This window comes from Marmota monax, unplaced genomic scaffold (genome assembly GCF_021218885.2).
Source record: "Marmota monax isolate L192 unplaced genomic scaffold, Marmota_monax_Labrador192_F-V1.1 WCK01_AAM20220418_F8-fsc00118, whole genome shotgun sequence".
Lineage (NCBI taxonomy): Eukaryota > Metazoa > Chordata > Mammalia > Rodentia > Sciuridae > Marmota > Marmota monax.
The window spans coordinates 5,626,949-5,645,112 of record NW_026695231.1 but is presented as its reverse complement, the minus strand read 5'-3'; the positions used below and the strand labels follow the sequence as shown (position 1 = coordinate 5,645,112).

The 18,164-nt window shown below is 41.3% G+C and overlaps 1 protein-coding gene and 1 non-coding gene across 4 annotated transcripts in view; one reads left to right on the top strand and one right to left on the bottom strand.

Annotated features, from left to right (window-relative positions):
- The window catches only part of Tgfb2 (transforming growth factor beta 2), an 83,843-nt gene that overhangs the window by 17,100 nt on the left and 48,579 nt on the right, over window positions 1-18,164 (bottom strand). For all 3 annotated transcript variants that reach the window (XM_046438476.2, XM_046438478.2, XM_046438477.2), the window contains one exon: window positions 14,599-14,762. In XM_046438476.2, coding sequence (XP_046294432.1) covers window positions 14,599-14,762 — 164 coding nt within the window. The remainder of the gene's footprint in view (window positions 1-14,598; window positions 14,763-18,164) is intronic.
- Window positions 3,991-4,093, top strand: LOC124088742 (U6 spliceosomal RNA). The gene has a single exon (XR_006850453.1). It is a non-coding gene; the product is annotated as a U6 spliceosomal RNA (small nuclear RNA).

Genomic DNA, 18,164 nt, shown 5'->3' with positions numbered 1-18,164 from the left:
CCTTGCGCATACTGTGAGGGTAACTATGTATGTATATAAATGTCTATTTCCTCCAATGGAATACTAAGCTCCTCAAAGATGGGCAGAAACAAAAACTTAATTAAATCTCCACACACTCTTATATTCTAGTTTGCTGGCACTAGCAGATAAGGAATATATATTCACTGATTTGATCTTAGAAGAATCTGACTCTGTGAGCTGAAATCCTAATACTACTGAAATCCTAACTCACAGAGACAGACACACAAAGCGCACCCCTGAACACACTCTTGGGCTTATCTATTGGAGGAACAAGTGATACTTTAACATACCACACCAACATTCCTACTCCAGAAGGCTTTCATTGATTGTGGAGGAGTAAAAAAATAATAATGACAGAAAAATAATAGATGATGATAGCTAGAGGTGCTGAACTACTTAACATGCTTGGTTAATCTGTTTAGTCATTCATTCATCCTCAGAATAACAGCTGAGCATCTAGTATGCACTGAGTCTTCCTTTCTTCACTTGTTTGAATTTATTTGATAGCTTAGTTTCTCTGATGTGGTTCAACAAATATTAAAGACCAGATGTAAGCAAAGCATGACACCTAAATTACAGGACAATGAAATGTCCCTGTTCTTAAAAGAGTTCACTGAATAGTAAGGGAATACAAACATCTCCCTAAGAATTTAAAGCCATGTGTTCACAGGGCACAATGAGCGGATAGAAGCAGGACATCTACTCTAGCTCAGGGAAGTCAGGGAGTTTCCTGGAGCAAGAATATGATAGAAAAATTCATCTCAACATCTGTTAAGACTGGCAGGGATCCTGAGCACCGAGAGAACCCAGTCCAGGTAATAGAGATATGCTGGCTCATTAGACAGGGGGCGCAAATAAAGGTGCTCACTTTCTATTCAGTGGCCTTTTGCCCTTTCTGAACTTGCTTACTTGGGGTTCTGAAGAGTTTGCCTTATAGGAGTCAGGCAAGGCCAAGCTATTGATGAATCTGATTCCTGGCACTGGAGTAACAAAGTACCACAAGCTGGGTGGCTTAAAATGAGAGAATGCTGTCTCTCCCAGATCTAGGGGCTGGAAATCAAGGTGTTGGCTGGATCATGCTCTCTTTGAGGTCCCTAGGAAAGGGCCCTTCCCTCCTGCTCCTTCCAGCTCCTGGTTGTTTGCTGGCTATCTTTGGCACTCCTTGGCTTCTGCCACACAACTCTGGTCCCTGCTTTCATCTTTGTATAGCCTCCATCTTCACATGGCCTTCTTTATTTATTTATTTGGTACTGGGGATTGAACCCAGGGGCACTTAATCACTGAGCCACATCCTCAGCAAACCCCTCCACCCACTTTTTTTTTTTTTTATTTTGAGATAGAGTGTCACTAAGTTGCTAAGGGCCTTGCTCAAGTTGCTGAAGCTGGTTTTGAACTTACAATACTCCTGTCTCAACCTCCAGCGTGGCTGGGATTACAGGCGAGCGCCACCATGCCCGGCCACATGATCTTCTTCTTATAGGAACACCAGTCATATGATTATTCAAGACCCACCCTCCTCCAATATGACTCTCATCTTAACGAATTACATTAGCAATGGCCCTATCTCCAAATAAGGTCACATTCTGAGAATCAGAACATCAACATACTTATTAATCTTTTGTTTTTTTTTTTTTGGTCTGGCTACCCCGTAAGAGTGGGTATTCACAAGTTATGCTATGTTGAGTGTGTTCTAAATGCTCAGTCTCACTGTGGAGTCCTTCAGGGAAAGGAACGTTCTTTCTCTTTCTTGTTACCCCACAGAGTCTTCTCCACAGCTCCATACACAGCCCCTGCTTGGTAAATTCTCATCAACTAACAGACTTCATTAGAAAGACACACGTGATCAAGTGACAAGCCCATGAACAGTCTTTTACTGCAATGGATAAAAGCTTCTTGGCATTTTATATGCATCCATGTAGCCCCACAGAGGTGAGGTATGTCAAGGAGGTCAGAATCACCAAATGGTATAGGCAATTTTACACTGTATTTTAACCTTTCAACTTATCCCACCTTAGGAAGGCAATGAAAATAGGGGAGAAAGAGCAAGAAAGAAATTTTGGTAATAGAAAGTAGGGCCTTATGGAGAACTAGAACTGGGGAAGACTGCTTGTTCTGCCTTGGCACTAATGTAGTTCACTCTTCCTGTTTAGTGTAGCCTGCTTGACCACATGGGCCACGTCAGAGCTGCCTAACAAACCAACATAATGCACTATCGTTCTTCAAAAGCAGTTTAGCAGACCCAGTACTTACCTTGCTTCAGCCATCATCATGTCCTGCAGTTGCCATGGCTCCTTCAGAACTGCACCTAAGATGTCCTAAATAAACCTGGCAAGAACTTCACGAGAGCTTGCACAGTCGGCCCAAATGAAATATACATGAGCTTCAGAAGAAGGAAGCAAGTAAAAAATACAGCCTCTTTAGAACTCTGATAGATACATTATTGGGTCACCAAATTAAGTCTCTTCACGGTACATAGTTATGCACATTGACAAGTACCTATATTATACATTCCAATGTGCAGTCATGATAAAGTAGAGCATATGCAGATCTTTAATGATCTTTATGGGCATGTCATTAGATACCTCTTCAAGCTAAACACACACACACACACACACATACAAGAAAATCTCTCTTCTGTGATGAAACACCTTATAATTCTATATGTTTCCTTCTTTTTTTTCCCATTCTCTACAGATGGGCTTTTATTCATGTGTGCATAAATAAGGGAATTCATTTCACAGGTCTACAGGATGAAGGAGTACTTTGTGTGAATGGACTGTCTCTCAGATGTGACAGCTCAAACGCGTTCATGAGACCATCATGCAGAAACGACACAGTAGAGAAAAAGACTTAACAGGAAGAAGTCCCTCAGTGCAGGCAAAGAAAGAGATTGTGTTGCACAATGTGTAACGGCAAAATTTGAAGGAAAACTAAGCCAACATGATAACACTCTTCTCCGGGCTGAACTCTCTCAATCCTTGCAGCTCCATCACACACTATGGATTCTGACAGTTACCCAGTTGTTTCCTGTCATGGAGGGAATCTCTACAACCAATCTGAGAGTTCTCTGAGGCCATATCTTCTGATCTCTTTATTTGACCTCACCTTCCAATTCCACTCTGACTTCAATATACACATGCTTGGGAAACACCCTTCAAACATCCTTTTCCATTCTCCTAGCTCTTAAGACATATAGGACCTGTACTAAATTTAAATCCCTATTAATATTCAGCCAAACACTTTAATTTAGGGACAGTTGACTATACAATAACGAAACTGTGTAGTTTTTCTACAAATATACAGAGCTTATGAGTTACTATATTAGTTCATTTTGTATTTTCATAATAAGATACCTAAGGATGGATACTTTAAAAGAAAAGAGGTTTATTTGACTCATGGTTTCACAGTCTAAGCTTAGGCAGTCACATTTTATTGATCTCTGGTTGAGGAGCTTCTACTACTTCACAACATGGCTGGTGGCAATAGTGGTGAGTGGCATGAACAGAAGAGGACAAACGTGGGTGCTGCCACTTTATAATAACCTACTTTCAGGTAACTAATCCAGTATGCACTATACAACCCTCACCCACAAGACAGAAATAAACCACATTTGAGGCAGTACCTTAATAACCTAATTACCTCCCACTAAGCCCCACATCTTAAAGGTTCCATCACCTCTTGATACTGTGACACTGAGACTAAGCATCCAGCACATGAACCTTTAGGGAATAAACTATATTTAAACCATAGTAGTTATTCAAGAATATCTGTTTCATTAACTTGTAACTTTATTTTTTTAACCTATGCTGTTATTATCTATTTCACCAGAATTGGCCATGAATAAATAATACAAAAAATGGGTAGATATATACATTCTTTCTTCATAAATATTGACCCATATCTTCTTTAAAATGTAGAATTTCCCAATCATAATAAACAAGTAACATTTCTTAAAAGAATTTCTTCATGGTGTTCACTTTGGCAGCACATACAAATTGGAACAATACCAAGAAGATTAGCATGGCCCTTGTGCAAGGACAACATAAAAATTCATGAAGCACTCCATAGTTTTTAGACAAAGAGGAATGAGGGGAAAGGAGAGGGGATGGGAATGGGAAAGACCATAGAATGAATCTGATATCTCTTTCCTATGTTCATATATGATACACAACCAGTGAAACTCCACACCATGTACAAGAATGGGAAGTTACACTCCATGTATGTATAATATGTCAAAATACATTCTACTGTAAGGTATAACTAAAAAGAACAAAGAAAAAATTCTAAAAAAAAAAAAAAAAAACCCTTTGCATGAAGTTGAATATTTATTTTCACAAGATTCCTTGTACTTGAATCTTTTGAAATTTTCCATAAATTCATTCAAAAACATTTATTAATCACCCACTACACAAGAACCATTTCAGAAGTTTATCTCCATTAGTGGAGATAACACCATAAACCACCTAAGGATGGAGCAAAAGATCAAGTACAAATATTGAAGAAAAGTATCAAGGAGAAGAGTACAGTGGAGAATGGGGTTGAACGTACTGGGCAGAGAGACACTGAGATGACAGGGGAGCCAGGAAAGGCCCCCCTGAGTCAGAGACATGTGAGGAGAGACCAAAAGGAATGAAGGGAGTGAGCCAGGTGGGGAGCTGGGGACAAGCACTGTGGATGGAGGGAACGGTGGCCACAAGCCTCAGGAAGAAATGAGCTCTGAGTGTTTGAAAAATTGCAAAGAGGTCAGCAAGTGGAAGCCGCATGAGTCAGAGAGGTTACAGTCAAGGAGCAGGCAAAGAAGGGACAGGTGGAGGCAGCTGCATAAGGCACAGTCGGTGGCATAAGAAGCCATTGTAGGGATTAGAACAGGGGGCTTTTAAAAGAAGTTTTTTTTTTTTTTTTAGTTTTTAAATGCTTATGGAGTACAGTGTTTGATGCATGTGCATTGTGTAATGATAAATTCAGAGCAATGCATATATATCCATCACTTCTAACACTTGTCATTGATTTGTGATGAGAACATTCAAAATCCTCTCTTCTAGTTGCTTTGAAATATAAAGTAGTTGATCTCATAGTAATAGAGTAGAATAGTAGTTACAGAAGCTGGGGAGGAGAGGGAGGCTGGTAAATTTATACCAGATAGAAGGAACAGGTGCCAGTGTTCCACTGAACAGTAGGGTGACTACGGTGAACAGGGGATTTTGACATGACCCACATCTCCTCAGGGAGTGCTGAGTGCTTTCTGAGGGAAACAAGAGATGGACTAAGAGGCCATTGGAATAACCCAAGTGAGAGGGAGGAAGCAACAGAGACGCAGGAAGAGGCTGGATTTCAAATATAGCTAACAAAAAACTAGGAAGATCAATTTAATTATTTGCTTGAACTATTTGCTTAGAACCTTGGCAATTTTCTAAAAAAAATCAACAATACCTTTCAAACATTGATATTCATCCCTGCTGAAAGAATTCTCGAGAATGTGTTTGATCTTCTGAACACAGGAGTGGCAAAAAGTATTCTGATCATCGTGGCATTAAAAAAAAAAGAAGCACACATCCTGCCTTGGAACAGATTTTGCCCTAGTGGAAATTACCGAAAAGAAAGACGGCACACTGAACATTTACAACAGGATGGGGTGGTGGGTGGGGACTTACTGAAAATCGATTCAAGCGGCAAAGAATCCAGTCCATTTGTGGGATGGCGGAGTAGAAAAAAGTAGTTATGGGACAAGGGAATGAGGTAAAAAGCATCACCACTGGGGTCAATCGCTCTATAATCATTCTTCAAAACGAAAAGCAAGATACATCACAACCCCCAGCCCATGTGGCTCCCCTTAGAGACCTGAAAAAGCAAACAGAATAATAAAATGACGGCTGCTCCCGTAAGTCTGCTCTTTTCCACTGATAACAGGAAATGAATCAGACCTCGTCCAATCGGAGATGATTGACACTGTCATGGAGTAGCTCCATAAGCATTAGCCAACTCTAGGGGAGATAGAAACCGTGTTCTAGAGGACAAGACAGATTCTGATAATAATCCACTGCTTCTGTATCTAATGTGCCACACTTTATATATGGTTTATCCTCGTGGTAACTCACTAGACAAAACTGCTATCTCTATTTTATGAAGAAAAACGGAGGCTCGGAGAGATGAGTGATTTGTAGGACTACAAAGCTAGTAAGTAAAAAAGGTAGAGGCCAGGTGCGGTGGTGCACGCCTGTAATCCCAGCAGCTTGGGAGGCTGAGGCAGGAGGATTAGGAGTTCAAAGCCAGCCTTAGCAAAAATGAGGCACTAAGCAACTCAGTGAGACCCTGTCTCTAAATAAAATACAAAAGAGGGCTGGAGATGTGGCTCAGTGATTGAGTGTCCCTGAGTTCAAACCCCAGTAACGCCCCCCACCCCCCGCCACCCAACACACACACACACACACACACACACAAAAGGTAGAAAGCTAAACCAGGACTTATTGGTTGCAAGTTCTCCTCTCTTCTCACCCCAAGTTGCTCATCAGCAACTGAATGAGACCACCATGAGTGGAGTGAGTGAAAAATATTCTTTAAGGTGACCCTAAAGCAAACTCCTGAGAAAGCAACCAAGAACCCAGACCTAAAACAATAGGGGGTAAGGTGAGCTTTCTTTAAGAGATTTTAAACAGACTGTAAATTTAAGATATGGTTTTGTATAGAAATTCAAACTGGATGCTTTGGAAACTGTAAGGATAATAATAATAACAACAGTAAGTGTTGAGGAGGCAGACACTGAGCTAGCAGATTCCATGCATCATCCCTAGGCCTTTCAAAATCTTTGTCAAGTAGATGCTTTGGTCTGCATTTCATTTGATTTTTTGAATTGCCTCAGTCATAAGGGCTTCCTCAGATTCCCCAAAGGGGCAAAGCCATGCCTTACACCCACAAGGAATCAACTCTGCAGGCTTCCTTCTGCCAGTATGGTGAAGTGGTCTAGAGCATGGCCCCTGGGCGCTCTGTCTGGGTTGGAGTTCTGGCCCTGACTTTTCCTAGCTTCATGGCTTAGGAAAGTTACTAATCATCACTCTACCCCAGTATCCTCATTTATAAAATAAGGGTAATAACAGTACCTACCTCACGGGGTTATTCTAAAGATTAAATAAACCACTATGGGGATGTGTGTGTATTTACAGAGAGAGAGAGAGCACTTACAATATAATGCCTAGCACATAGTAAGCACTATATATGTTATCAATAATCATCAATAGTTACTGGGTCACACTATTAATAAAAGAATAAGAGTGTCAGCTACTATTGCATGATTGCTACTTTTCTTTGAATAAAGTGGGAGAAGGACTCTCTATTCACACTACTCGTGGGGTCTCATCTGTTCAGAGTTAACAGAGACTCTAAGTAACATCATAATATACTGCAAATGGTAACAACCCAATCTCCTTAAGAGGCAAGCATGCCATACGATCAGTTCAAAAAACCCCCGAGATATTAATAGCCTTGTACAAACAAAGTGTTTATTATACCTCCTGGTTTTTTAAAGTGGTTTCTATGCTGTGTATGTCTCCAATGTGGCGCCAGGTTAGGATTCAGTATTAAGGGGATTGTATGCCGTAAAATTCCATAAAACAGGAGCACAGTATAATTATTTTTTTTAGGGGGGGGGGGGTGGGTAGCACTTTTTGCAAGTCTAATTTAACAGATAGTCAAATTTTTGGCTGACCTCTTTTTATTTTTACACCCCTTTGGGCAATATGAGAATGAAAGCTGAACTCTGTATCACTGTTCATGTGTGCGCTCGCATGTGTAGTGGGGGAGAGTGTCATTAACCCCAGTAGTACTGTGATCCTTGACATGATAGGAACCTCACCTTTTAGTTCTGAAGTCTCTTAAAAAGCAGACCCTGGCCATCTACCTTGAACTTTCACCCTAAAGCCTTAGGGATGCACATTTTAAAGTCTTTTGCAGAGGTGTTTTATACAGAATGTCCTTAAAGGCAATTCACTCTTCCCTACTGAAATTGTTGTTTACTTATTTGCTCCATAAACTTCAATTCACCCTTTCATCCTCAAATCTGAAAATCCATTTAGTATACAGTTTGAGGCCAAAAAAAATAAATAGATATAAATGACTTAGGATTTAGCCACTGTTTTATATCCTTGCAACCAGCCTCCTCTAGCACTGAGATTACCTTGCGTTGGAAAAGCTGGTTATTTTCAAATGTAACTTAAACAAGGATTTAAATGCCACATTTGAAAGAAAGAGGTCAGAGAAAGCAGGAGGAGATTTTGTTTTACTCTCATTTGTCAAAGTTCTGATCGAGTGATCAGAAGACAAGGGAGTTCCCTTGCCAAGCTTATGGTGGTGCTGAAGCTGGGTGACCTACTTCTCTATAAAAATGAATAGTGCCAGAGACTTTGAAGGCCACAGTCAAGAAATCCAGGTTTTTTTGTAAACCCACTGAGATTGTTTCATCTCAGCACATTTGTCTTCCACTGAGGAACAGCCACCCACCAGCAGAGTGTCTTCTATTAAGCTTTCTGGTGCCAACATTTGTGGCCCCATAACCGCCTCACATGAGAAGGTGACATTTTGCTAGCTCTTTCTCTTGATGCAGTATGACATATGAACTCAGTACACCACTATGCTTCCTCAGGGAGTTATTTTTGCATAATTTTATCCAGCCGTCTGGAATTCATAAGCTAATCTTAAAAATGACCTGGTAACTGATTTCCACTGATATGTCAATCAAAGACTTTCCCCTGGAGGAATGGCAGGTACAGAAGTCAAATCTAAGATGGTGACATGGAAGGAAAACATATGTTGGGTACCCACTTTCCACCTGGCAAACATACACATTGTTTCATCTCACTCTCACAATAAATGGAAAGTGAATCAGGAATCCCTCAGAAAACTTAGGTCATATTTCCCATGACATTGAACACCACACCAGCCTGCTTCATAAAGGGTGAGTAGGGAATACAGAGGTAGCCACCAAATCCCAAAGGTAGCAAACACACTGAAGCACAATGAAGATAGTCCTAACATAATACTATGCACTCTAATTAACCAAACCCACTTCTCTGTCTAATCTATTCAAATATCCCTGCAATAACATATTGTTGGGCTCAAAAGAATCTTGATTCAGATCAATGGCTCAGCCTCTTTGAATTATGGTCAAAATGGCAAATTAACCCCAAGTCTCATAACTCCCCTATGATTTGGATACAGTTTGAGTATGTCCCCCAGGGATTCATGTATTGGGAGCTTGGACCCCACTGTGGCAGTGTTGAGAAGCAGTGGAAGTTTTATGAGGCAAACTTTAAGAGGGAGATGGCCAGACTGACCTAGGATTGGCAGCTTCCACCTTGTAAAGCAGACTCGTGAGCCTCCATGGAAGCCACACAGAAACACCCTGAGACAGAAGAGAGAATGAGGGTCCCTGCGGAGTCCAGCCTTCCTGCCATCCAGGAGAAGCTCCAAGCATATGAGAAAAGTCATCAATGATCCTTCAAACCAGCCATCTGGATGCCACCAAGTAGCCCCAGTTAAAGTCCCATGGAACTAAAGAATATATCAGCCAAGCCCTGACCAAATTTTTTGACTCATAAACAAATTATGAAATGAAATAAAGTGGGTATTATTTGAGACCATACAATTTTTGGATATATATTTTTTTAATTTAGCAAATACATAACCAAACAGTGATATGAATCCTACTATCCTGGAGGTGGTAAGGTAATTGAAAATAGGTATGGAAAGGGTATGGTTTGGTGAGAGGAAACTAGAAATGCCTCAGAGTTCTAAGTCCTCTCAGATCAGCAGATCTAAGCATAGGTATTATTAGATGGCCCCAACGAATTCTTTAGGGACACAATTCTTTAGGGACACAAATTACTGGCTTACACAAGCCAATAATTTCTCCAGGCCTGATTTCTTCACTGTACGGTGGAGAATTCATCACACTCCAAGGTAGCAGATGTCCTTGCTCACCATACAAGTGATATTCAACTTAAAAAAGATTTGCCTTTGTATTTTCCCTCTATCTTATAACTCCAGTCATGATTTTAATCATAAATATAGAGGCAACTTAATCAAAGAAAGATGTGTTCGAATTTCCAGATGGGCTAAGCAGTACTGACTGTGGGTTTGAAACCACTCCCAGAGAACTGGAGATTTATCTGAGCATATTTCAATAAAGGCTGCCTTTGTTATAAAGCTTTAAAAACACAGCAAGAAGCCAGGCTCAGCGGTGCACGTCTGTAATCCCAGTGACTCAGGAGGCTGAGGCACAAGGATTGTAAGTTCAAAGCCAGTCTCAGCCACTTAATGAAGCCCTAAGCAACTTAGCAAGATCCTGACTCAAAATAAAAATAACAAAAAGGGCTGGGGATGTGGCTCAGTGGTTAAGTGCCCCTGGGTTTAATCCCCCAATATAAGAAAAAAAAGAAAAAACCTAAAAAAACCCAGCAAGGATACTTTCTATCTGGAAAAAGTTGATTTTTCTCTCCTCTTTGCCTACATCTATGAAAGGGCTTTATCCCTCTCATAGTTCCTACATTATTGGCATACATTTGAAGCCATATCCGGATCATAGAAGTATATGCTAATTAGGATTCATTAACATGATAGAGGTTACACCAAGTAGGACAGTAAGATTTTATTTTACTACCTTTCTGACAGACTGTTTTATAAAGAGGAGAAAGTTGTAAAAACCTTGAATTCCCAAGTTTTTTAAGTTTTATCCAAGCTCAGTGTAATTTCATCAAAATCTCAGGTCCCCAAATCTCCCAGATAGGAAGAACCAATAGACTTCCATAGCCTGGGACCAGACAACCCTGAGCTCACTCTCAGAGGTGCTACTTTAGGATATCAAGCTAATATTATGACTCTAAAAAGAGTACCAGGAAATATTGTATGGGGCAGAATGACCCCCCCAAATTTGGGATAGGTCTTCAATCTCCCAATGCTCTCCAAATGAGAATGGAAAGATGCAGTTCTAAAGGAGAGAAGGATCACATCTAAATCACCAAGAGAGTTTGTTGAAACCGCATCTGTCTGTCCAGAAGCAATTGTCCTTTTTCTTCCCAGAAAGAACTGTGGGTAGTCCTCATAAAAGATACACTTGATGAGGAAGTACCTGTGCTCACATGTATGCTCACACACAGTTGCATACATGGGAAACTGTGAAATCAATCATCTAAGAAATCCTAATAAATCACTCATACAACTATCTCAGCACCCTAAGAATTGATTCACAGTCTCCCTAACTTCCTCTAGGGAGTAGAATGTCAACTATATGTCAGGTAATATAGTAATCAAAGGACATCTAGAAACTTTAGAGACTTTGTTCTTCTGAACAGTCAAGCTTTCCAAATAGTTGGAGATCTGCCCATTTAAGCACCAAGCCATTTTTTTTCCAAAGTAATATTTCAGCAATTCTGGATATAAACCTTTCTAAAATTTATTGCCTGTGTTCAATTTTCCTGAATATAATTTAGCCTCACCTTCATAATTCAAGGCTGTAATCACAGGCATCAATTTCTGTCCTGGGACTACAAAAGGGAGTTAGTTTATTACTAAAGGTTGCAAAGACCTCTAGATGACAGCTGGAGGCAAGTGGAAAGTTGGTAAACAACAATCCAAAAGTGGGACTCCAAATAAAAAAGCCAGAAGCAGAAGTCAGAAACTAGGTAGGGAGCCAAGGAGATAAAATAGAGGTTAACTATCAACAGTAGAAGATTTAGCAAAATTGTCCACAACAGGCATTGCTTCCATGACTTGATTTCCTGAGTTAGTTTGCAACTGGCAAAATCTCAGCTCTAAAGGATCATCTCTGTGGCTGTCAGGGTATCTTCCTCTGCTTTCCTTTCTTCCGTGCTTCTAACTTCTTGTGGTCCTACAGACCATCCACCTGGTCAGAAGTGGATAAAGGGCTCAGCTGCCTTCCTGATAACTCAGCTGTACGAGGGCTTTGTTGTGGTCAAGAACCTCTCTAACTCATTTCCTGGACATCAGCTATTTTCAGGAGGTGATATTGCTGCAAGGTGAGTTCCAGACAGATCAGAAGGTTCGATTCTTTCTTAATTTTCTGCTGGAGCTGTCTCCTACAGGTGTTCTGTGACAGTGACCATCATGCCCTTGCCTCTTAGAACTAAAAACTTCCATATTGGGTTGTAACCTTTCCAAGAACTAAAAACTTCCATCTTGGGCTGTACCCTTTCCAACTAAGAGACTCAAATCCACGTGGGTCTGGTTGCCTGTGACATGGAGAAGTTACTATTGCAAAAATCTCTCAGAAGGGGACACATCTACTAAGAACTCACCAAACTCCTGTAATTTTACCAGCCTCATTGGATGCATCCCTTCTTAGAGCCAGGATAGCCTCTGGGAGGAAGGGAAGTCATCAGCAAACCTTCTGGCAGAGACCACTCATCAGAGCAAAGGCCAAGATATCAAAGAATAACAGTGATTTAGCAGTTTTGTTGCAGGCAACAAGAACTAAGAGACCCTGCCTTCAATTTACTGAAGCCACATAACTGAAACAGCATCAAAGAGAATAATCCATAATACAGTCATCAGCCCAGACAGAAACTGAGAGTTTTAATTGAAAAAAGAAGGGAAAAAAGGAGACACAGGAGATGTTCTCATGTTTGTTTGTTTGTTTGAATCACCTTGCAATTTATCTGGCTACCCTTAATCTGGCTTCTTTTCACAGGAACCATCTTTGCTTCCTCTTCCAAACATCACTCCACCCTCTGGCCTAGTTTTCCTTATTTTTCTTCTCTTCTGGCTCTTATTGAGGGAAAGAGGAAGGGATAGATTGTCTATGAACAGCATAGTTACGTGGTGAGGAACAGGAGGGCTTTGGAAGCCAGAGATGGAATGGGATCCCAGACCTGCCACTCCCTAGCCATGTGACCCTGGCCCAATTACTTCATTTCTCTGTGACTCAGTGCCTCTGTCAAGTAGAGAAAGGATAGAGTTGTAGAAAGAACCCCTGGTAGCACTAACTCCACAAGACAGTTGTCAGTGTCGTCTGACACACTTCTAAACACACACAAGTACACCCTGACACTGCGCTGGGTAGTAGAAGCCCAGGGCCTGGCCATCTGTCACACCTCACAGTGCTCTCTCAGAAGACACATCAAGATTTAAAGATCCCTGAGCAGAAGCTCTTGAAGACCCGTTTTAATAAAGTAAGAATTACTTTTCATGAGCATGCATATCAACTAGTACTTGAAAACTGTTTTAAAACATTCAACTTGTTCCTGAGATCTCATTTACAACATTGATGTAGGGTAATTCCCATTTTCATAATAAATATAAGGGGAATTCTTAGCTTCATTATCCAAATTTCTAAATAACTGAATGCACACACGACTGTCAATTCCTTCACCTTCTTCAAATAAGCCTACTTTTTAACCATACTGTCACACATACCTGCTCCTTGACCTTGGGGATTCCAGATTTGGGCTCTTAATTCTCTTTAGTCTCCCTCTCATATTCTGCCTGGAGGGTAGCAGCTTTCTCTCCTCATCTCCAGACCCTGAGCACCATGTGCCAGGTACCCTAAATAAACCTGTGTCATTTGGGTACTGATTATATAGCTCAGTAGTAGAGCACTTGCCTAGTATATAGGAGGCCCTGGATTTGGTCCCTAGTACAAGCCTTTCCTGCCAAGAATGACCACCCCTCATCCTGTTTTAATATATCTGAAGATTCTTCTGGAGGTCTCACACAAACGTCAGCTCCCTGGTGGACCTCCAGGGCATATACTATGTACGTGACATCATGCTGTAATTTAACTGTCTGTTGAGTTGGGCTTCATTGTGCATAAGAATCATCTGGGGATTCTCCTTAAAATGTGGATTCTGATTCAATAACTCTGGGGTGGGTGTGGGATTCTACACTTCTCATAGCTCCAAGGTGATGCGGAAGCTACTGTCTTGTAGACACCACCTACATAACGGGCTTTGAAGAACAGGCCTGTGACCTCAAGATCTAGACCCGTGGTCATCATCTTTTGACACAGCTGCCCCGCCAACTCTACTAGGAAGATGAGAGGAGATGAAATTATGGAGAACAGAGGGGCTTGGGGGAGGAGAGAGGATTGAAGAGTGTGGGTAGAATTAGAGGTAAAAAAGGAAACTGAATGAAATTAGTAAACAGATGAGGAAGTAAAGAAGAAAAGGAGTGAAAAATACAATAGGTTGGAAGGAAAGAGGAAAATAAGAGACAGACGCAGCATGAGAAGCAGAAGGTCGGCTGACTTCTTCCTCGGGATGGAATCTAGCTTTAGTATCTGACGGCCCAGATGAGGGGTTTGGCTCTTGGACTAAAGCATCCCAAAGGTGGGACTGAAGTAGTGTGAATGCCACTAAACTAGTGTGCACAGAGATTGATACTGCACTCTGGGGCCCTTCCTGAGCGATTAGGACCAAGCTATCATTCTCACAGTAATAATAAAGAAGGCTCTATATCACAACCGCCATGTATAGTAGAGTTTATGCCAGCTAAGAAAATCTAAGAGAGTAGAAAGTCTTTTATCTGCAAATCTCAAACTACTTACCCTTGAAAATGACCCAAACAGAAGTTTACCTGATAGAGTTCAATCCGTTGTTCAGGCACTCTGGCTTTGGGGTTCTGCAAACGAAAGACTCTGAACTCTGCTTTCACCAAATTGGAAGCATTCTTCTCCAAGGTTGACACATCAAACCGGACAATTCTGAAGTAGGGTCTGTAGAAAGTGGGCGGGATGGCATCTGTAAAGAGTTAGGGCAATCATTAAATGATAAAACCCACGCTGCTCTCGAAAAAGACTGTGGTGTGGGACAGTCCCCTCCCCCCAAACCATAAGGGAAAAATCTACAGAATGATTTCGTTTCTAGTGGTCAATTTACTACCACTAACAATTTAACCAGAACAAAAAGTAAAATAAACATGTGCACTTGGTTACAGGAGTAGCAGATTAATAGAGATTAACAAACTACTTCCAACTACATTGGAGGGAGTGCAGCTAACCCTGTCCTTTGAAGGTTCATGGAGTGGTGGAAAATCCTAGATGGTTATGAACTGGACCAAGTTCATGACAGTTGATGCCTGGAGAGAGCTGTCGGCCTTGCATACACTTTAATCAGATGTGCCAAGAAAATAGCAAGCAGTTCGCCCATGTATTTTTTTTCCTTGAAAGTTTGGCATCCAAATAGTCTACTTTTATCCAGGCCCATGTATTTCATCTTTTTTGGCTACAATAGTTTGGTTTTTCACACACGTATGACCAAGTTATGGTGAGGAAATATAAATAAACAGAACCATATTAGCAAGCTGGCTATACCAAATCCAGTCTTAAAATTCTTCATTATTTATAATTCTGTTGATGAAAGGTAATCCTAGTTAATAATAAGAATTAGCACAAATTCCCTCCGTCTGAACTATGCAAAAGAGTTGCAGAGAGTGCACAATTATTTCAAGCTCATGGGTTGCTTAGAGTTTTGCTGTTATTTTTTTAAATAATCTGCCATTGCCTTTAAATATACAACTGAGGCTATACCAGGACCAAAAAAAAAAACCAAAACCAGGTCAACTCTATCCCCAAGCTTTCATATACAGCACTCATTTATTGAGCACCAACACTGGACCTACCACTTGACAAATATGTTTCTACCATCTTCTTCCCAAATGGGCAAATCTAGCTTCCCTATGCCAGAGGACTCCATCCAATCTGGTAGCTCCATTTCTTTCTACCCTTTCTTCCATTAGGTAGCTTCATGACAAAATGATCATTCACAGTTGTTTGTTTCTTTACAAGCAAAATTTTTATTACTTCTGCATCATGTTTGTTTATCTTGCTTTCCCCTGAGAAATTTTAAGAATCTTAAGGGCATAGACTTTATTTGCCAGATCTTTCTTTTTTCCCACATATTCAGGACAGTGCTCTGCAAACATGAAGTTCACCAAAGAGCTCCAGTTTGCATAGTTGGTCATCAATGAGAGTCTTGAAGGACACAGGCATCTGGCTATTGGCAATGCTAACTTATTAAATAAACAAGCCTTCTTGTGGAGCTTAAAATAGAAATGAACACCTTTCATGATTTCTTGGGAAATCCATGCCCTGACAATTATGCTTTAAAAAAAAAAAAAAAAAGCCAAGAACACACGAACATTTCCTCATCTTAAGAGCTCTAGATTTTCCCCCTTGTGGCAGTTTCCCCTCATCTTTTCCCCCATATACTTGACAATCTCTGGATTCAAGTTCCCAGAGAAGAAATGAATTTCAAACCATGCTGTGCTTGATGCTGGTTCGTAAAACCACTGTGTGAATTGAGGCTTTGTAGCTAGTGAACCAGAAGTTGCAGAAACAAACAAACAAACAAACAAACAAAAAAACCCAAAAAAATCCAAAGCATCCAGATTTCAGAGAAAAGAAAGTATTCATGCAGACACAGCGATGAGCCACTGCAGCCATTGCCACTGTGGAATAGGTGGTGGGCAGTTTCAGGTGGGCAGAAATTGGTATTAACAGAAGGTTTTTGGAGCCCCCTAGCATAGCAGTCTGAAAAGGTACTGCAGAAAAGAAAGAAATCTGCTTCTCCCCTAGAATATGCCCACCCCAGTGACGGGAGAGGCTGGTCCTATCCTAACCAGCTCAACCCAAAACAGGCTGGACGCCCGGACAGAGAAGGCTGGGCAGAACTGGGGCCAGGCCCTCTGGCTTTGCACACCCTCTTGGCCAGAACCTTCTGCAGGCCGAGTGGCTGTATTCATCTTCACTTATCCTCAGCATTAGACAGCAGAAGTTTCAAACATCCTTTGAAAGAGCATCCTGGAAGAGCAAGGCTAATTTAGCGTGCTTCCTGTTGTTAGCAAGAGTAAACATCTCGTTCATTTTCTTCTCTTTCTGTGGATCCCCCACAGGCCTGTTCTACTTCCCCCAAACACCCATCTTTCACGCCCGCCTGCCTCAATCTTATCCTTCTATCAAGTTTGTAAATAAGTGCTCTTGAGATTTATTTTTATTCTCTTTTGTGTTTATTAAACTTTGAGCAATTTTTTCCCCTTTGTGGTCTTCTGTCCATATACAACTCTTCCTTTTTATGGCTGCCTTAGACCATGAGGTCAATTTTGTTTCTTCTTCTTCTAAGCAAATCATCCAATGATCCTGTCCTAAGCTTTTGAAGCTCTGAAGGGGCGTCTGCAAATATTTACAGGAGTAGCTTGATGGTTGAGTATGGTTGTTCTGTTCTGCTCCTTCCACATGAGCAAACAGCCCTCCACCTCTCGGCTTCTCAGAACCATTTAAGCAGTTTATATTTCAACTGCCGAACAATACAAACCTGCATCTGGGGTGCTTTTATAAATGGAAGCAGTTAATGCACAAAGTAAAAGGACAGCTGAGCATCCCCCACTAGCAACCCCACATGAAAGCAACCAAGCCGGGAGGAAGCAGCCGCCTTATCCATTCCCTGCGCCAGCACACAAGACCACAATAAAAACTGCTGACCAAAGAACTCCCATTCCCAAGGGACAGTCCCAGTTGTCCCCTGCTGTCGCTTTCTCTAGGTCACAGGTCCCTGCTTGGCTGATGGACTTGACCAACTTGCCAAAGGTCTCATTTGGAATAAAAAAAAAAAATTGTTTTTTATATTCTTCTTTTTTTTTTTTTTTTTTGCTATGAATTACTCTGTCCTTATCTGTGACCATGCCTAACTTCAAAAATGCTTTTGGATGCTGGGTGCAGGCAAACCGAAAGAGGGCCCTCTACAACCAGTCAGGAGGAGCAGGCGCATGCCTTTAGGGTGCCAGAGCAGCAGGGTAGGTGTTTGATGGTTAGTGCAGCCCCGACCCGCCCACTTTGTCTTGGAGGGATGGAGCTTTTTCCTCTGCCTCCTCCAAGAACTCATTCCCCCCTCTGGAATGGGAGTTCTCTCTAATGTCCTCTGTAATTCCAATCCCGGTTCTGATTCCACTGCCAGGTGGTCAGGTACTTGTGCCTGACCTTTGCCAACTTACCCACACTCACATCCTGGCCCACTTCTTCCTCCCAAATTTTGACCCACTTTTTTAGTTCAATCAAACTGATTTTCCTTCAACCCTTTGGTTTCATTCCAGCAGGCCGATTCTGGTCCTCCTCTCATGCTTTCCCATGTGCCTTCCTCTCAGGGAAA